The sequence below is a fragment of the Nyctereutes procyonoides genome, unplaced genomic scaffold (genome assembly GCF_905146905.1).
Source record: "Nyctereutes procyonoides isolate TBG_1078 unplaced genomic scaffold, NYPRO_anot_genome, whole genome shotgun sequence".
Lineage (NCBI taxonomy): Eukaryota > Metazoa > Chordata > Mammalia > Carnivora > Canidae > Nyctereutes > Nyctereutes procyonoides.
The window spans coordinates 26,224,002-26,245,041 of record NW_026575044.1 but is presented as its reverse complement, the minus strand read 5'-3'; the positions used below and the strand labels follow the sequence as shown (position 1 = coordinate 26,245,041).

Here is a 21,040-nt window from a genome sequence, read left to right as displayed (position 1 = left end):
ATGTTTGGAAAACAAGAGCAGGAACAAGTTGTCCTTGGTCTATTAAGATATCACAGGAGAAAAAATAACTGACTAGGCCTAGCCATCCCCACTCTCTTGCCTCTGGGACCAATGACAAGTATTTGTGACCAGCCTGGCTGGAATAATCTGTATGGCAGAGTAGGAAATGAAATATTAAATGAACCTATGAAACTCGGGTCTTTAGTCTCAGCGCGCTGCACTCTACATAATTGTATGACATGCCACAGATGAAAACTCTGTGGTAGCTTACTCCAAAGTTGGGTGCTATCAATTCCTTTCTTCCCTGCCTTCCCAAAACAGTTCTCCATTGAGAGGGGGAGTCTATTTCTCCACCTTCTTGAATTTGAGGTTGGCCTGTGATGGCTTTGAGTAATAAAATATGGCAAGGAGATGCTGTGCCAGTTTTGTACTTAGGAAAACTGAGTTTCCTCTTCCTCTGTGCCCTGAGCCATCATACACTGAATCCAAGCTACCTTTCTGAAGAAAATATTGAGAAACACTGAGAAGCCAGACATGAATGAAAGCCATCTTGGATTTCCAGCCTAGCTGAGGTATCAGATAATTCCAGTCCCAGCTGTATTTAATTGCAACGACTTGAGAAACCCAAAATGAGAACCCTCCCAGCTGAGCCCAGTCAACTGACAGAACTGGGAGAAACAGTAAATTTCTATTTAAATCCACTATGTTTTGGGGTGGTTTGCTACCCAGCAATAGATAACTGGGACATACACCCCAGTAGAAAACAAATCTCTGATGTATTTAATGAGAACCTTCTATGTCCTCAGCTTGGGAGAATTGTGGAGGCCGAGAAAATTAAGGCCATTCCACTTTAAGTTCAGCGTTAGCACAAGTACAGCCATCCCAGGCCCCTGTGAATAAGAGCTGAAATTTACCTTGCTTCAGTTACAGGAAAAAACAGCTTACAGCTCAATGCCCTTTAAAGCCCCATATCAGAATGTAAACAGAACTTGAGAAATTCCTCCACCCCTTCTGGAGGTTCCCTAGACCAGCCCATAAAACTAAGCTGAAACCCACCTCGGGGTCCAAGTCCCTGCTCTGCTGTGTCGGGTATACTTGGACCCAAACTCGAGCTTGTAAATAAACCCTCGTGTGTTTGCATCGGTGTCGGCTCCTTGGTGGTTTCTCGGATTAGCAATCTTGGGCACAACAAAAATCATTGCCAGAGATAAAGAATTTAAGTAGGAGACACAACCTCAAGAAATATTGCACAAACACTACAAACATGAAAAAAAAGTGAAAATTTCAAGATAATATATATATGTGAAACTGAGTAATACAGATCCTAAGGGCCTCAGGAGTTAAAGGTAGAAGGAGGTAGATAAAGACTGAAAAAGTGACAGAAAATGATCAGATTCAGTTGATCTGGGCCTTTAAAGGATAATGGGCCATTCCTGTAGACTGGCTCATTGAAAACCTACTCCTGCTCCCTTCTACTGTGCATTCCTGTATTTTAGAGACTGGACAGATAAAGACTACATTTCCCAGACTCCACTGCAGCGAGGCTCCCTCAGACTAATATTTCTGCATGGAAACTCACTCTCATACAGCTTGGAAGGAGCAGAAGAAAGGGTAAGTGGGGAAGATTAGATCTTCTTACAAGCATAGCTGCAAAGGTGTTTGGATCTCATGGTGTTGAGAGCTGTGACAGAAGCAATGGCATTTCATAAGCCTGCAGCTTCCTTAGCATACCAGCCATAGGTACTTCCCACTCAGCATCTTCTTTCTGCAGTGTGGTCCTCAACCTGCAGGCTGCTCCTTTTAGTGCTGCCAGTGATTTTTGTGGTCTGTTTCTTCATTGATCCATTGCTGCTTTAAGATTTAGAAAAGTCTAGCCTTAAATTAGCTAGTGTACTCTATGGTCTGCAACCAAGAACTTTGACACATACAGTGTGCATTTGTGGGTTCAGAAGTGACTTTTCAGAACAGGCAAATGTGCACAGGTCAGAGAAAGAGGTCATTTACATGACCTAAAAATAGTGGCCATAGAGCTAAAGTACGAGATTCTGGAATCCAAGATGTGACATTAATGGTCTTTAAGAGCCAGAGGGGGAAAAATGGAGATATCTCTGTGATTAGGTAAGAACATTCAGAGAATAATTGAAGAAAACTAATCTATTACATAAATCAAAGAATTAGATAAGGACATACTAGAAACCATAGTTTGAAGGCAGGATAGTGGGGGACTAGGAAGTGGGGTGGGATAAACTGCATAGGAAAGAGTTGACATAGCCAACCTGAGGTAAACATTTTTAGAAGCACCAGCTTGTAGGGTTCAACTTTGGCTGAACCTGGAAATTTGACCTTTGGATGTGTTCTGTATTGACAAAGTGATTTTGCCCATCTTTGGCTATACTACTATGCAACTACAAAGATACATCTGCTATCTTTCTAGGAGTCTAAAATTTCATTAGCTGTGCCTGATGGTTTTACCTATTTGACCAGCCCCCACTTAAGCCCCTGGAATTTGAGTCTTAAGCAGACTTCTCTGAGCGTAAACACTGCATGTATTATTGCTGCATTTCATTGCTTAGGGAAACAGTGTATTGTATGGGACCACTGACATGAGGGAAAACTTCAGAAGCCTATGCATGGATTCCTCTAGACTCCATCTGATACATCTTTATACCTTGCAAATTAATGTAATACAGTATAGCTGGGAGTCCTGTTTCTGAGTCCTTCTAGAGAATCACTGAATGTGCACACGGTTGTGGAACACCAGAAATATGTCTCCCTCTTTTCATTTTTAACATCTATGAACTAGTTTGCTTTAGGCATATTTTTGGCCTAAACAGTTGGTTTTTCAGAGCCAGGTTTAAAATCTTTTCCTATTACTAGGTGACTTAAAGCCCATTCATATTTATTGTTATGGTCTTAACTTTGCATTATGTTATACTTACTATCTTTCCCCCTTTTTTAGACGTATATCATTTGATTTTTAAAATACTTGGGGGAATGTATTAAGTTTTCTATGGCTACATGATAAATTACAATTAATTAGCAGATTCAAACAACCACCATTTTAGGTCATAGTTCTGTAGCTCAGAAATATGGCACAGCCCTAGTAGGATTTTTTCTGGGGCTAAAATTGATTTACATTCCTATCTTTACACGTGGTATGCTGACTGCTTAGGTGTCAGCTGTTGTGTTTTCATGTAGAGCTCCAGGCATTTTCCAAGTTCATTCCTGCATAATTCAATTCCTTGTTGTTGTAGGACTGAAGTCTCCTTCCTTTAGCTTGCTGTTAGCTGGGGTCACTTTCAGTTTCCAGGGGCATTTGCATTCCTTGTCATGTATTCCTATCCATTTTCTTTTCTTTTTTTTTTTTCCTATCCATTTTCAAGCCCGGAATTCATAAGAAATCCTTTTCATGCTTCAAACCTTTTTGACTTCCCCTTTTGTTAATAGCTTGTTTTAAAGGGCTTATGTGATTATATCAGGCTCATTTGGATAATTGCCTGTGTGTAATCTCAGGTGTGATATATCATCAATTTCATAGTCCTGGGCATTAAGGCAGGGTATCTTTGAGGGATGTTTCTAGATTTCCTCCTCAGATTTTTTTTTTTTTTAAGATTTTTATTTTAAGTAATCTCTACACCCAATGTGGGACTTGAACTCACAACACCTAGATTAGGAGTCAGATGCTTCACCAACTGAGCCAGCCAGGCGCCCCTAGCTTTTCTTTTAGTAAAACACCAACGGCAAACCAACAACACCTTTTTTGAGATGTAATTCCCATACCTAAAGCCCACCCTCTTAAAGTGTGTAATTCAGTGGTTTTCAATATATTCAGAGTTGTGCATCCGTACCCCCAAAAAAGTAACTTTGTGTCTTTTAGCAGTCACTCCCCATTCCTCACTCTCACCCTTCTGAGGCAACCACTAATCTACTTTGAGTCTATAGATTTGCCTCTTCTAGACATTTCACATAAATGGAATTACACATATGCCTTTCTAATTGGCTTCTAACACTTAGTTTTCAAAATTCATCCCTATTGCAGCATGTATCAATACTTCATTTTTATGGCTAAATAAATTTCTATTGTATGGATATACCACATCTTACATATCTATTCTTCAGTTGATTGACATTTAAATTGTTTCCTCTTTTGACTATTATAAATAATGTAGCTGAGCATATTACTGTGCAAGTTTTGAGTGTAAATAAGATTTTTCTTGAGTTCACATCTAGAAGTGGAATTGCTAGGACATATGGTAACAGTATGTTTAAATTTTTGAAGAAGTGCCAAACTTTTCCAAAGCAGTAGTGCCATTTTACATTTCCACCAGCAGGGCATGCGGATTCCAATTTTTCCATAACCTTGTAAACACTTATGTCAGTCTTTTTGATTATGGCCACCCAAATGGATGTTAAGTAGTATGTGACTGTGGTTTTGATTTCAATTTCCCCCAAAAATAATAATGATGATCTTTTTATGTGCTTATTGCTCATTTGTATATCTCCTCTGGACAAATTTCCATTGAAATCCTTTAAAGTTGGATTATTTGACTTTCATTGTTGAGTTGTAAGAGTTCTTAATAGTTTCCATCTATAAGTCCCTTCTCATATATGGGATTTGCAAACAGTCTCTCCTATAGGTTTTCTTTTAACTTTCTTAATGATACACTGAAAAGCACAGTGTTTCATATTGAATCCATGTTTATGTAATTTAATTCTCCTTTTCCTTTTTATTTTTAAGCGTTTTATTTATTGATGAGAGACACAGAGATATAGGCAGAGGGAGAAGCAGGCTCCCTATGGGGAGCCTGATGGGAGACTTGATCCCAGGACCCCGGGATCATGACCTGAGCTGAAGACAGACACTTAACCACTGAGCTACTCAGGCACCCTATGTAATTTAATTCTGTCTGGAGTTTAGTTTTAGTTTTCTTCTGCTTCATAATTGTTTTTCAGGAAAAACAGTTGAAACAGAATAGAAAACCCAGAAACAAACCCACAACTATATGGTCAATTAATACAATGGGAAAAAAAGTCTCTTCAACAAATGATGTTGGGAAAACTGGACAGCCACATGCCAAGGACGAAACTGGACCACTTTCTTTCACCATACACAAGAACAAACTCAAAATGGATTAAAGACCTAAATGTGAGACCTGAAGCTATAAAAATCCTTGAGGAGAGTACAGGCAGTAACCTCTCTGACATAGGTCCTAGCAACAATTTTATAGATATGTCTCCTGAGGCAAGGGAAATAAAAGCAAAAGTAAACTATTGGGAAGACATCAAAATTAAATTTTCTGCACAGCAAAAGAATCAACAAAACTAAAAGGCAACCTAAAAAATCGGAGAAAATATTTGCAAATGATGTATCTGATAAGGGGTTAGCATCCCGAATATAGAAAGACCTTACCAAACTCAACACCCAAAAAACCCAAATAATCAAATTATAAAATGAGCAGAAGACATAAAGAGACATTTCTCCAACAAAGACATAGGGATGGCTAACAGACACATGAAAAGATGCTAATCATCACTTATCATCAGGGAAATGCAAATCAAAATTACAATGAGGTATCACCTCACACCTACCCCAATGGCTAAAATAAACACAAGAAACGGCAAGTGTTGGTGAGGATACGAAGAAAAGGAACCTTCCTGCACTGTTGGTGGGAATGAAAACTGGTGTAGACACTGTAGAAAACAGCGTGGAGGCTCCTCAACAAGTTAAAAATAGAACTACTCCACAATCAAGGAATCACACTATTGGATATTTACCCAAGGAATACAAAAACAGTAATTCAAAGGGATATAGGCACTCCTGTGTTTACTGCAGCAGTATTTACTACATAGCCAAACTATGGAAGCAGCCCAAGTGTACACCAATTGATGAATGCATAAAGATGTGGTATACATATACAATGGATTATTATGTAATCATTAAAAATGAAATCCTGCCATTTTCAACAACATGGATAGAGCTAGAGAGTATCATGCTAAGTGAAATCAGTCAGAGAAAGATAAATACCATATGATCTCATTCATATGTGGAATTTAAGAAACAAAACAAATGAGTGGAGAAAAAAAAAAAAAAGGACAAACCAAGAAACAAACTCAACTATAGAGAACTGATGGTTACCAGAAGGGAGGTGGGTCAGGGAATGGAGGAAATAGGGGATGTGAATTAAATACTCTTATCATGATGAAAAAACAAAATGATTTTAAAAAATCACAGAAAAAAATAAGTCTAGGATGGAGAGGACAGATATACAGTTGAACCTTGAATAAGGTTAGGGATTATGAATCCTCATGAAGATGAAAATCCATGTATAACTTTGGACTCTCCAAAAACATTACTAATAGCCTACTATGAGAAACCTTAATGATAACATAAACAGTTGATTAACACGTATTTTGTATATGTATTATATACTGCATTCTTAAAACAAGAAAGAAGATAATGTTAAGAAAATCAGAAGGGTAAATATATGTATACTCTTGTACTGTACAAAATCTATGGATAAATGAACCCACACAGTTCAAACCTGTGTTCAAAGGTCAGCTGAAATTGATCTTGTCGTATCTCAGGTAGATCAGAATATATTTAATCATCCGTTACCAAAAATTAACATTTCCTTACTCATTTCCATTGAGTAGGAAACACTTCATCATCATAAAAAATTTTTCCTCGTTTGTTTAGCATTTCATATCCTGATTTTAGTCTTAGTTCTCTATAGGTTCTGGTACTTGACACCCTTTCCAGTCAGTTGAAGCAAAGTACAGATATTTTAGCAAGTTTTTCAGGTATGGGAGAGAGATGCGAGCTTTCCTTTTTTCTTTGAGCTTTTATTATCAATTGCCAAGACTCTTCCTTCTTTTTTGCACATTTTCTCCTCTGGAATATATACATTTGGAATACTGTCCCTTTCAATTGCATGGCTGATCCTTTAAATAGCACCTACTTTAAAGTCCCTTTCCTGCCCCTCTGCTCAGATTTACCCAGTTGTTATTACTGTTATACTTTCAGATTGGTGGTTTTAAACTTTCTGTTGCTTCAACTAGTCTCTTCGCTGGCATCATTTCTGAGTCTGCTTTTGGCACAGAGCCTTCTAGCAGTGAAGGAGTGGGGCTGGGACAGTGCTGGGAGTTGTCTTTTTTCTCTTTTTACTCATAGTTATTTTGCACTTCTGGCATTCTCTGTCTTTAAGTAGTGTTGGGCTTGGTTTTGGATAGAATTGTCATAGTTATGGAGTTATTTCACACATCATTTAGAGAAATGAGATTTTGGTGTGGTAGTTTGCCTACTACACATCCACCACGGACTTCAGCCACCTTGTTCTTAAAAATTCTCTTAATATATTTTCAAAACAAAAACCAAATGTGAAAAAAATAAAAATATAATGGATTTTTGACTTATGATTATTAGCTTGAAATTATGAAGTTTTGATTAAATCGATATAAAGTATTAGAAGGTTCACGAGGAAACCAGCTTCGCTATAAATTTAATTACCGGAGTTGTTTAATGCCAGACATCTGGAATGGTCAATAACATAAAAATGCTAAATGTATAAATGAAATGTAAAATGTTTAGTTATTTAATTATTTAGGTCTTTAAATTGAACTGACAGCTTAAGGGGAATTTGGCCAGTCTTGAGTAGATTAAACATTAATTAAAAGACAGTATCTTTTTTAATGGGGGGACAGGATATGGTTGGTCTTGATGATTAGATCTTTTCTTGCCCAACTCTATAACTTCATTTCTAAACCTTATTATTTCTCTCAAACATATGATGGTGTTTTGTCCTCATTTACTGCAGCATTTATTGTAGACACTGGGGAATACCAGCAAGAACAAGACAAGGCTCCTAAATTAATGGACTTGTATTACAGAAGAGACAAGTGAATTAAGAAAGCAACACAACAAGCAATTCCAAGCAGTGATCAACCCATAACGATTATTAAATAAATAAATAAATAAATAAATAAATAAGCAAACGATAAGGGAAGACGATGACGGAGAAAGGTATTATTAGAAGTACATTCGGGGAATGCTTCTCTGAGATACTGATATTGAATGAAGTGAGGGAAAGAGAACTGCAGATGGGGAGGGGGAAGGGTCTAGTAAAGGCCTTGAAGCAGGAACAAGCTTGCTAAGTTCATGGTACAAGGAGGCCACTGTGGCCAAAAAACAGAGTCAAAGATAAAGTCAGAGAGACTGAGGAGGGCAGATCATAACGACTGTGGGTCACGGCCCAGAATTTAGATTTCGTTATACACGTGATAAGCAGGCATCGAAGCATGCCACGCAGCCTACTTAGGCTACTGTTTTCTTCTTTGGTTATCTAACTTCAATTCGTCTTTCAAAATCTAGCCTCATCCCAAACTCCCTGACTCCGCAGAGAAGGTGAGTCACCTCCTCCTGTGTGTTATTTCAAAGCCCAGACAGAGGACTAGCGGCCGCCTTTCACACCTCTGGGGGTACCGAGGCTGTTGATTTTCCTCACGGAACCCTTTCGGTCCCCCTCGCCATCTTCGCAGCCCCCGAGTGTAACACAGCAGCGGGTCCTGGATAAAGGCCCAGTAAGGGAAAAACCACCCACTCAGCGGCGCACGCCTGGACCCCCTCCGACCGCCCGGGGTGCGCACCCGGAGGCGCGCGGGAATCGTCACCTCGCACCTGCGCTGCGAGGCTGCGCGCAGCGTTCCCCCGCTCTCTGCTACCTGCCGGAGGAAGAAGGCTCGCGTGTCAGGGATACGCCCCTGGCCAAGAATGCCTCTCGGGAAACCCAACGTGCCCACGGCCAGGTGCCTGCTGTCGCCCCCTTTTGCGCGCCTCAGCTCGACCTTTCCGAGCCCCGGGAAAGGGGGGGGCGGGCCTGGGCTGGAGGTGGTGGTCGTGGTGGCGCGGGGGGGCAACCTCCGGCCTTCCCGGCTCTGCGTCCGAGCACTCCCCGCAAACGCTCCCGGGCCCAGTCACGCACCCGGCTCCGCTCTCCCCCTTAACAACGGAAGTCACAGCGGCGATGCCCACTGGCGCACAGGGGCGCAGGGTCCACGGCGCCGCTCCCGGCTTCTAGCGTACATCCCCTCAACCCGCAGTCGCTTCCCACGGCCCCCCGCTCCACTCACCGAGGATGCGGGTGATCCCCAGGGTCAGCTTCTCCAGATGCGGCTTGCTGCAGCCCGGGGGCGGCGTCTCCTCCATGGCTCGCGTCCCCGCTCCGCGCGCGGCGAGTGCGGGTGCGGGGACCCGGCGGGAGAGCCGGGCGGGCGGGACGGCGCTACGCCGCCCCAGAGGCTCGGACATCAAGTCCAAGGCATGCCGGGAGTTGTAGTCCCCGGCCCTGAGAGCGCGGCGGGGCGGAGATGGGAGGCCCGGGGTGCTCTGGGAGGAGTAGTTCCGCGGCAGCCTCGTTCTCCCCGTCCCGGCGGTCGCTCCACACCAAGCCGCCGAGACAGGGCGACTCGTCCGCAGGGACCCTCCCGCCGCGCCTGGGCCGGCCGCGCAAGCAGGGGCGGGCCTCTGCGCCGTGCGGCCAATGGGGACTGGGCCTGCAGGCCGGGGCGGGGCGGCCCCGGCGCTACGCCCGGAGTGGCGGTTGTTTCAAGATGGCGGACGTGGCGGGCCCCTCCCGCCGGGGCGCGGCGGCGTTCTGGAGCCGGGACTGTATCCTTTGCCCGCCTGGCAGGGGGCGCCGGCGCCCTCCCCGGTGCGGCGAGCGGCGAGCGGCGAGCGGCGAGCGGCCGCCTGGGACTCTGAGCGGAGGGGAGAGGCTCGATGCTGTCCCGGGGGGCGGGGCCGGCCTTTCCGGCCGCCGAGGGGGCGCCGGGCTCTCCGCTGGCGCGGGTGTTAGGGAGCAGAGAGCCTGACTGTGTCTCCAGGCTGGAGCTCTAGGTGTGGGGGCTGAGCGCCGATGCTCCCCGGCCCTCTTCGGCGGTGAGCTTTGAAAAGATGGCCTAGAGTCGTGGCCCGGCGGTGGGGGGGCGGGGGGCGGGGGAGGGCCCTCTCTGACCGCGGCGACCTCAGGCCGGCCGAGTCTCTGCGGAGGAGAGACCTTGGCTTAGGACCGTCCTTGGTCTGCGTTGTCGGGAGCAAGTCAGGAAGGGCCTTGTCCGACTTTGTAGGCCTGTCAGCGATGTAGTTTTTGGTCCTGGCGTTTTTCGGAGAGGTGTGGGGCTGAAGGTGGTCCGGTGATGCTGGTTGCGGAATACAAAAGCGTTGCAAACCATTGCTCCTGGGAGGAGTGTTGATTTTACGTGCGGATCGTGAGTCACCGCTGGCAGGATTGGAGTTCTTGGGTTGTTTTGAGGGTGTGTGTGTGTCTAGAAGCTGTTGGGGTGGTGTACCCGGTTCAAGAACTGGGATGAGGTGTGTGACAGAACTCGTTCGTTCTCTGGTTTAGGTAGACTGGCCCAGCCTGATGGTTGGGTCTTGGCCAGTTACGTCGCTTAAAAAGGTGTGACCTGAAAGGACAGCCCGTGTACTGGGTGCCTGCAGAGAGGCAAATCTCTGTGTCTGTTTGCTGGGATCCATGATAGCAGTGTGTGAGGCATGGCTGTTAACTTGGGCAGAATCGTCCTCTGCTCTTTCTACTTAGCTCCCCGTGAAACTCACAAAATTGTGTTATCAATAGTTTTCCTTATTGAGTGACAATACTAGGATGGCGGTGTCATGTGGAGGGAGGGATATTTTTTGCAATCCTTGCTGCTCAATGTTTAGGGTTAGGCCCTTTCTAAACATAATTACCATTTGTCTCTGATAGGTGGGTGACAATCAAGTAAAATGCACCAGCGCACCGTGCACATTAATTTTTTTTTTTTTTTTCTCCTTACGCATCAGGAAGGACACAGAGAAAATGTACATTGGGAACTGGGCTGAATTAGGAAGTCAGGAAACTGGGATGAGTCTTCTCAGGAAACGCTGTGCTTGCAATGGTAGAATTTTGTGATGGTGGAGATATTTGAAGGTTATCAGCTTCAAATAAAGTGCTTTTTTAGTGTAATCATTTTCATAGCCACCTATGTGGTTTTGGTTATCATTCCTTACCTTAATCAATGACCAATGGAATTGTTCTGATAGGTATAAATGGTGTTGGGGGGGCAGTGTATGGCTGTGGTACTGATTAAGTTAGTAGGTAAATGAACTGAGCACTGTGCTCTTGGTCAAAGCAGCACTGTATGTTCACTTATCATATACTTATATTCCTCCTTATTTCACGTAGAAGTCCTGCATCCTCTCCTTTTTTCTTACATTCTCTCTAACCTTGAAAATTAATGTGAAATACTCATCTTTCCATAGTAAGTGAGGAGTTGAAATTATATGGGCAAAATGGTAGTAATTACATTGATAGAAATCCTGATGTGTGAAGTGACTTGCAAGGTTACTAGTATTACCTGGATCCCTCACCTATTCTGAAAAATGACCAATTACCATCCAGCCTCAGATATGTCAGTAGGACACAAAAGCAATTGTCCAATGTAAATTTACTACTGAATCTTTGCTAAAAAGCATAAGGATAGTTATGACTCATTTAGTTTAATCATGTGTCTTTGGATCTTCATCTCTTTTTCTGTTATATGGACAAATTCCTAGATCACCCCTTAGCCTTTGTATAGAACTTTCAATAGGAAAAGACCAAAAAGTATGTGTGTATAATCAGATATACCTCTCACAGTAATTGAAAGATAGATATTCAGTGCTTTGCCTAAACAATTAGAGAAATGTGATTGAGATATTTTCCAGTCCTAGATGTTTCTGTCATGTGAGGACAGATCATCTGTGACTGAATGTCATCTTTTTTACTGTTGTCCTTATGAGTTATGCATCTCCTGCACAGTATGATTCAACAGTGCTGTTTTGCACAAGGTATGTTTTTATACCTTATGTATAAACAATGAATATGCCATGTTGTCATTTTATGGGTTAAATCTGCAAGTAAAATAAGCCCCTTCAGCCATGAACTGCTTTCCTCCTTTATTATAGCTCCCGGTAATATCAAAAGAAATTAGTATTTCTGCAGTATCTATATTTGATTGGGTAAATGCACTCCAGTGTATTATCATTAACAGTATTTTTAACTTGATATCAACAAATATGAATTGTAAAGGACTTGGTCAAAACATTGAATTAGCTATAATCCATGTAATTGGATATTCAATTCAAAATAGAATCTTTATGTTGATGTTAAAATAATACACTAGTCAGGAATGTCACTGGGATCAGTAATTACATATATATGTGTTGCTGGTAAATAATCAAACCTCAAAAGGTTAGGGGTGCCTGGGTGGTTCAATCAGTTAAGCATCTGCCTTCTGCTCAGGTCATAATCTCAGGGTCCTAGGATGGAACCCCCAGTCCTGCTCTCCCCATGCTCAGTGGGGAGTCTGCTTCTTGTTCTTGCCCTCTGCCCGTCCCCTCACTCGTGGGTGCACACACGTGTGCCGTCTTGCTTCCTGTCAAATAAAATCTTTAAAAAAAAAAAAAAAACAAAAACCTCAGAAGGTTAGAGTGTGCAGTACCAAGTTTATTTTCTTCAGCTTTTGGTGGTCTGGGATAGATGCTGCTTCCTATTACCTCTACCTTGGGTTTCTAATTACTGCTTTAATTCTGGGGATTCGGAGTTTGGTACCAGCATTAAGGATGCTTTATAATTTGCTGTACTTGTCTTCTAAAGAACTTCCAAAGATCCCGAAGTAGAACCGAGGTGGCACATAGAACCCAATGAGAGGTTCAGTATACATTTGGTATATATTGTGTCTCTTTGACTTTCCCATAAAATAGGCTTGTATATTTTTTGGACTTTGTATTTGAAGAAAGTAAATATTTGGGTTCTTCAGATGAGATGATAGATTACAAATGATTAGAAAGGATAGGTTGGATGGAGGCAATTTCAAATATTTTTAGGCTTATTTTTTAAACCCTTGTTAAGGTCAATTTATTTAGCATTTTTATATTTGAAAAGATACCTAGCATGGATGTAGCTAATGGATCTTGCCCTCATATTTTGAAATTTTCCTTTACCCTTCAAGGGACTTCTGGCTGGTCTAAGAATTAAAATGACGTGAGACATTAAGAGGAGAAAAATCAAACTTAATTAGGTACATATGGGGAATCCACATATATCTGAGAGATTCCAAAGACAAGCAAAGTGAGGTATGCTTGTCATTGCTAACTGAGAAGGGAGTAGGGGTCTGGGACTTTGAAGGAAAAGAAAGCAATTCACAGGAAAATGAAAGGAGTAAATGATTAAAAAAAAGTTAAAGTTTTCTGGGCCATATAGAAACAATGGGACATAGAGAGGAATTTTAACAGAATTTGCTAAATTCATCCCTGTCTACCACCCCTTACTTATACTGTATACTGTAGTTATTTACTGTGATATCTTCCTTCTGGGAGCAGGTCCTCTATCTAAATTCTTTTAGGGGATCCCTGGGTGGCGCAACGGTTTGGCGCCTGCCTTTGGCCCGGGGCGTGATCCTGGAGATCCGGGATCGAGTCCCATGTCGGGCTCCCGGTGCATGGAGCCTGCTTCTCCCTCTGCCTGTGTCTCTGCCTCTCTCTCTCTCTCTCTCTGTGACTATCATAAATAAAAAATTTAAAAAAAAAATTCTTTTAGGCCATTTGTGGGAAGGTCAAAGTTTCTTCTTGAGTCTTTTGGGTCTCGATTGTTTTCAACTCAAAATAACCCACATTTCAAAGTGACACATCTTGGGGTGATGGGTTCTGAGCCTCAACAAGATAAAGAGAGACAACACCAAAGAGTTGTTGGACAGTGCCTCATAGAAATAAATATCACTTTCATTCTTTCATAGATGATTTACTATGAGCTGGGCATTTTTTGACATTAGGTGGTAAGGAACACTGAACAAAACCAGAGGGGGGGTGGAAACAGAGGAAAATCCTCATCCATTTAGTGCTTACATTTTTGTAAGATAAAATGAAGCCACAAATAAGTAAAATATGTTGTACATCCAATGAATATCAGTGGTATGAAGAAAAAGCAGAAAAAAGGTAGCTGTCATGGGGGTCTTTGGGTCTGATTTTATGCCAATACCATGCTGTTTTGATTACTGTAGCTTTGTAATATAGTTTGACATTTCAAACTATATTACATTTCAAAGCGTGATGTCTCTGATTCTTTTTTCTCAAGATTGCTTTGGCTGTTTGGGGCCTTTTGTGGTTCCATACAAATATTAGGATTTTCTATCTATTTTTGTAAAAAATTGCATTGGAATTTTGATAAATGTTACACTGACTCTGTAGATTACTTTGAGCAGTACAGACATATTAACAATATTATTTCAAGTTATAAGCATGGAATATCTTTCTATTTGTGACTTCAGTTTCTTTTATCAATATCTTACAGTTTTTAATGTATAGGTCTTTCATCTCGTTGGTTTAGTTTATTCTTAGGTATTCTTTTTTGATGCAGTGATAAATGGGATTTTCTTAATTTCTCTTTTGTTATTCATGTACAGAAACACAACAGATTTTTGTATATTGATTTTGTATCCTGAAGCTTTGCTGAATTCATTTATTCTAATGGTTTTTAGGTAGAGTCTTTAGGATTTTCTATATGTAATATTATGTAATCTGCAAATAAAGCTTATGAAAGGTCTCTACAGTTTGTTTTTCCTAAATAAGAAGCAAAGTTACTAGCTCAAGAGTAAGGATGTGGGAAGTTGTATCAGGTTTGAGAGGAGAAAGTATGGAGTACTTGATGAGCTTCTTGGGGCACCTGGGTGGTGCAGTTGGTTAAGCATCTGACTCTTGGTTTCAGCTCAGGTTGTGTTCTCAGGGTCTTGAGATTGAGCCCCACATTGGGCTCTGCGCTCAGTGTGAAGCCTGCTTGGAGTGTCTCTGCCCTAACCCCTACCCCTCAAATAAATAAATCTTTAAAAAAGTAAAATTCTTGATGAGCTTCCAAATGAAGGTGCAGCTGAGTTGCGTCCTCAGCGGCTGCTCTGTTTCAGCTGGGAGCAGTCAAGTCTTCTTTGTGAATATTGTAGGGAAGTGTAGTATATTTCCCAGAATTCAACTAAGTTGGCCTTTCCTTAGGTCAACTTTGGAGAATATTCTGTAACTTCATCACTAATGTATCTTCTAATTGAAGACAGTGCCAAATGGAGCTTGTCTTGAATCAGCATGAGTTTTTTTCCCTTGGGTACCTTTTCCCATGTGTATATCTCCAACTGCAAATAATTAAATATTAATTGAGCACCTGTGTCTGGTAGTCCCAAGGGATATTAAAAGAAAATGACTTGGTGTTTGCTGTTGAAGAGCCTGCCCAATTTCATTTTATAAAGCTTTTTTTTTAGATTGGGTGCCAGCAAATTTATAAATTCTCTCTCTGCTCTAATGTTACCTACTATCACTTTCCTTGGACTAGTGGGGTCTAATTTTTGTTTCTTGTCTTATGTGCCCCTTAAAATTATCTCAGCTCCATGCCTAATGTCTGAGGAAATTTAAAGTTTAGGGATACTAGTTATTAGCCAAAATCTTGAATCTGTGATAGTATGTGTGTTGCTGCACAGAACTATTAGAAATCATCTGGCAGCTCAGACAGTAGCACCATCTTTGTATTCCTTAAATTCTTATAGAGATTCGAAGCATTTATAATCAGCACTCCTTGAAAAAATTCTATAGCTGGGGTTGGTCCTGAACTGAAATATATTGACTTTTTGAATATGTTATTAAATCTACTGTTTTATAAGGAAGTTTTAAATAATTAATTTGTCTAGAAATCTTGGAAAAGAAAGCATTTTATAAAAGAACAGAAAACTGGAATTTTCTAAGTCATTTGGAAAAAAAATGTTTAGACACTCCCTAAATGTCTAATAGAAGGTTATCAAATTGTGGACATATCTGGATTTAGAATTCTTTTTTTTTTTAAGAAAAATATTTATTTATTCATTCATTCATTCATTTATTTGAAAGCAAGAGCCAGAGAGAGAGCATGAGGGGAAGGGAGGGGCAGGGGCAGAGGCAGAAGCAGAAGCAGACTCTCCATTAAGCAAGGAGGCCAATGTGGGGCTCGATCCCAGGACCCTGGGTTCATGACTTGAGCCAAAGGCAGATGCTTAATCAAATGAGCCACCCAGGTGCCCCAATTTATTAGATAGACTTGTGAACAAAATTTTGCTTCTGAAAAGAAAGCTTTTTTTATTATATTGGTTCTTCTTCTATAGCAGTAGTATGATCTTAGCCTTTCTAAATTTCTTTTGAAATTCAAAATAGTTCTTTTTGTCTTAAATTTCTCCACCTTTGGGGCACCTGAGTGCCTCAACCTGTTAATTGTTGGATTCTTGATTTTGGCTCAAATCCTAATCTCAGGGTTGTGAGATCAAACCACACTTTGGGCTCCACGCTGGGCATGGAGCATGCTTAAGATTCTCTCTCCCTACCCGCCCCCCCCCCCAAAAAAAAAGTTAAATTTCTTCCACTTGTTTAATAGGGTTTCTTGGGACATTTCACAAATGCATAGCAGAAGAATAAAACCTTTGTGTTTGCATGATTGACTTGCCCTCAGTGTTCTTCAAAGCCAAAGCTCATTTTGAAATTTTTTATTCATACATAAAAAACTTGTTGGTTCTCCAATAATAAACTCGAGCATTTAAATCCTTGTCTATGAAAGGAAAGGAAATGAAAGGAACTTAACAGAATTTGTAGGGTAGGGTATCTCACTTGTGATAAGCATGGATAAAAATTTTATGGAATAGGGCTTCCAAAAATTTTACAAAACATATAATTGTGAATATGTAAAGATGAACTTTAAAAGATTATTAATTTTGCTACATTTATTTCACGTGTATTCTTTTCTAGTTTTGTTTTTAAAAGTTTGTTATACATTCCCAGGTCGAAAGAAATTAGGAATTATAACAGAAGTACAGAATAGAGGCAGCGTTTGGATATTGGATGATCTTTTCTAGTATTTTCCTTCATGTCCTTCTTCATAGTTTCTGATGAAGAACAATCAATAGTTTATATTCCAGGTATGATTTTCAGTATAAATTTGGTAAGCTTCCTCTGCCTCTTAAGTGTCAGGAGAAAAGAAAACAGTAGGACCACTTTGCAGGTATAATTAGATGCAGAACAAACCATTGGAAACTAATTTAAAAAAAAGATGTGGTTATACCTTACTGAGGTTTGCCTTATTTTAGGGGCTGGTCAGGCAAGTGAACTTTTGATGAATTATAGAATATTCATCTCTTAAAAAGCAAGAGATTCTTATTTTTTGTATTATGAATAATAGCCTGAATTTGTATTTCAAAGAAAAATGTGGAAACTTCTTGATATAAGGTTTATGTGATAGACTCTTTAAAGCTTACTGGTTATTTTTTTTTTTTTTTAAGCTTACTGGTTATTAATGAATAGTAAAACTGAGCCACTGAAGGTACCCTAATTAAATTAAAAATCAGATTTTTAATTTCCTTTACATTAAGGTATGTATTGTATGTTGTAATTTATTGTTTTTAATGTGACTAATAAATTTTCACATCACCTTTTGAAAATATTTCAATTGAATCTTAAATGTATTCAAAACATAAACTTCTCATGATTCATTATTTACTAAGAGGTTTAAAATGAAGTTTTTAAAGTAAGTTTTCCCCATCAGATCGCATATAGAAGGATGTCAGGGAAGAGCTTCATGTGGGTGAGTTTAAGAGAATGAAGTATAATTTTGATATTTTGTTTGATGTTAATCCTTAGGAATTTCTACAGAAGAAAGTACGAAATCAAGACACAAGTTAAGTCCAAAAGCTGATGTTAAACTTAAGACTTCCAGGGTTACTGCTGCTTCAGTCTCCATGGAGTCTTTAAAAGGTGCAGGAGATTCAGTAAATGACCAGGTCAGTAATTCCCCCCCCCCCCTTTTTTTTTTGTCATTATTCTCCAGTCTTTATAAATGCTGACTAATAAGTGATTTGTCTGTGCTGACCAGTTACCCATAGGTAAGGGTAGAAGAAAGAATGTTAGATAATCTACAAGCAATCTTAAAAGGTACAGAAGATTCTAGGATACTTGAGGTTTTGTTCTAAAATGTCTAGGCTTGCCTTAAACCTTAGTTAAAAAAAATTATTTTCTTAGTATGTCTCAAAAGACCTACATCCTGATCTATGTGAATTTAGTAAATCAAATTGACAACTATTTTTTCTTTTATTAAGTGTGCTTTATGATTTTTGTTCTTGTGAATTTGTTAGATGATGATGGATAAACCTTTATATATAAGAAAGAAACTTCGTTAAAATTTCTCTGCATTATTATTATTATTATTTCCTTCACTTTAAAAGTATCATAAAGACTCTTTATAGCCCAGTCATCAATTTCCTCTTCTTATTTGCCTTTGTATTAGTATCTGTGCATTCCTTTGCTACATGTGCTTTATCTGATAGGTTTGTTTTACTTTACTTTTTGTTAAGGTTAAATCAGGGTTTGGCAATCTATGACCTATAGGCCCAATTTGCTGGCTGCCTGTTTTGTGAATAAAATTTTATTGGAACACAGTCACGCTTATTCTTTTAATAATATTGCTGCTTTTGTATTCTAATGGTAGAGTTGCTACCATAGTGCTATTGGCCCACAAAGCCAAAATATTTACTATTGAACCCCTTTCTAGAAAATGCTTTTCAATCCCTGGTTCATGTTCTTGATGACATTTCCAGTATTTAGTTTGTTAGTGAGTATTATGTTTAGTAGTTTATGGGATTTAACTGTGATTTGCCCAAAAGGCCTAGTTTGTTACTTGTATCCCCATTGTACCCACTTTATACTGGGATATGAATAGTACTTGAATTTGCAAGATCTTATCAAAATTGAAAATGTTTTCTCATAAAAGGTGTATTTTATATTGGGCAATAGCCTTCTTTTGGATTAAGTCCATCATATTTTTTATGAATCTGTTGGCTTGTTAACTATAATTCTTTGTTGGGCTATTTCACTAACTTTGGGAATTATAATATATATCTTTAACTTAACATAGCCTATTTTAAGTTATTTTCCACTTTGCCTATAATTTTGAGGACCTTTCAACAGTCTGTGTCTTTTTTAAAAAATATTTTATTTATTAATTCATGAGGGATAGACAGGGATGTAGGCAGAGAGAAAAGCAGGCTCCATGTGGAGAGCCTGATGCAGGGCTCCATCCCAGGACCCCAGGATAATGACCTGAGCCAAAGGCAGATGCTCAACCACTGAGCCACCCCAGTTCCCCTAATAGTCTGTGTCTTGACTTTTGTGATATTGTCCTATATTTTACTTCTGTAAGTAAACCCCCAATACATTGTTGTTACTTTTGCTTTAATAGTAACTCCTTTTTTCCCCCAGATTTACCTGTAATTGACATATCATAAAATTTACCATCTTAAAATGTACAATTCATTATTTTTTTTTATGTATTCACAGAATTGTGGATCCATCACCACAGTGTAATTCCAGAACATTCTCATCACCCCAGAAAGTAACTCCATATGCATTAGCAGTCACTTCCCATTTTCTATTCATCTTGGCTCCTAGCAACCACTAATTTACTTCAGTCTTTATAGATTGGTCTCTTCTGGACATTTCATGTAAATGGAATCCTATAATATGTGGCCTTTTGTGGCTGTCTTCTTTCATTTAACATAACGATTTCAAAGTTATTTATGTTGTACCCTTTATTATTACTTCATTACTTTTTATGGCTGAATGTATATATTTATCTGTTCACCAGTTGAAGGACTTTTGGGTTGTTAGGTTTTTTTGGCTATATGAATAATGTTGCTATGAACATTCACATACAAGTTTTTGTGTGGATATATATTTTCAATTCTCCTGGTTGTTTGCCTAGAAGTAAAATTGCTGGGTCATATAGTAATTCTGTTTAACCTTCTGATGGACTGCCAAAATGGCCATACCAGTTTATATATTATCAGCAATATATGAATGAGGATTCCAGTTTCTCCACATTTTCACCAACACTTTATAGCTATCTTTTTTATTATAGCCATCTTAGAGAGTATGAATTGGGGTATCTCATTGTGGTTTTGATTTGTATTTTCCTAATGACTTATAATAATCATTTCTTCATGTGCTTCTTGGCCATTTATATATAATGTTCTTTAGAGCTATGTCCATTCAGATCCTTTTCAATTGGTTGTCTTTTTACAGAAGTTAAGAGTTCTTTATACATTCCATTGTCAAATCCTTTATAAGATATATGATCTGCAAATAGTTTCTCCTGTTCTGTGCATTGTCTTTCACTTTCTTATTGGTGTCCTTTGAAGCATGAAAGTTTTAATTTCGAGGTCCAGTTTATCAATTTTTTTTCAGTTGTTGTCTGTGCTTTGTTGTCATATCTAAAAACTCATTGCCTAATCCGAGTTCTTAAACATTTACACCAATATTTTCTTCTATGAGTTTTATAGTTTTAGGTATTACATTTAGTCTTTGATACATCTTGATTTAATTTTTGTATGTAGCTCAATTTGTTCTGTTGCATTTGGATATCCACTTGTCCCAGCATCATTTGTTAAGGTTATTCTTTTCCCTTTGATTGCTCTGGCACCCTTGTTGAAAATCCCTTAACCACGTAAATGTGTAAATGTAAGTGTTTATTTGTAGACTCTCAATTCTATTCCATTGATTAACATTTCTATTTTTATGCCAATACCAAGCTAATTACTGTTTGGGATTATGTTTTGAAATCAGGAAATGTAAGTCCTCCACTTTGGTTTTCTTTTTCTTTTTTTTTTTTTTAAAATTTTATTTATTTATTCAGGAGAGACAGAGAGAGAAAGAGAGGCAGAGACACAGGCAGAGGGAGAAGCAGGCTCCAAGCAGGGAGCCCGATGTGGGACTTGATCCTGAGACTTGATCCCGGGACTCCAGGATCATGCCCTGGGCCGGAAGGCAGGCGCTAAACTGCTGAGCCACCCAGGGATCCCCAACTTTGGTTTTCCTTTTAAAGATTTTGGCTATTCTACATCCTTTCAATTTTCTAAGAGATTGTAGAATCACCTTAGCGATTTCTTCTCAAAGGTCAGACTGAATTTTGATAGCAATTGC

At 39.6% G+C, this 21,040-nt stretch overlaps 2 protein-coding genes across 11 annotated transcripts in view; one reads left to right on the top strand and one right to left on the bottom strand.

Annotated features, from left to right (window-relative positions):
- Nucleotides 1-9,304, bottom strand: part of TPGS2 (tubulin polyglutamylase complex subunit 2) — a 69,391-nt gene extending 60,087 nt beyond the window's left edge. For all 5 annotated transcript variants that reach the window (XM_055324151.1, XM_055324152.1, XM_055324153.1 and 2 more), the window contains exon 1: nucleotides 9,127-9,304. In XM_055324151.1, the coding sequence (XP_055180126.1) occupies nucleotides 9,127-9,304 (178 nt within the window). The remainder of the gene's footprint in view (nucleotides 1-9,126) is intronic.
- Nucleotides 9,305-9,363: 59 nt separating this feature from the next.
- Nucleotides 9,364-21,040, top strand: part of KIAA1328 (KIAA1328 ortholog) — a 360,132-nt gene continuing 348,455 nt past the window's right edge. For 2 of the 6 annotated variants that reach the window (XM_055324146.1, XM_055324144.1), the window contains exons 1-3: nucleotides 9,364-9,664; nucleotides 16,954-16,989; nucleotides 17,708-17,847. In XM_055324146.1, coding sequence (XP_055180121.1) covers nucleotides 9,364-9,664; nucleotides 16,954-16,989; nucleotides 17,708-17,847 — 477 coding nt within the window. The other 4 variants (XM_055324149.1, XM_055324147.1, XM_055324148.1 and 1 more) reach the window with 4 other exon arrangements.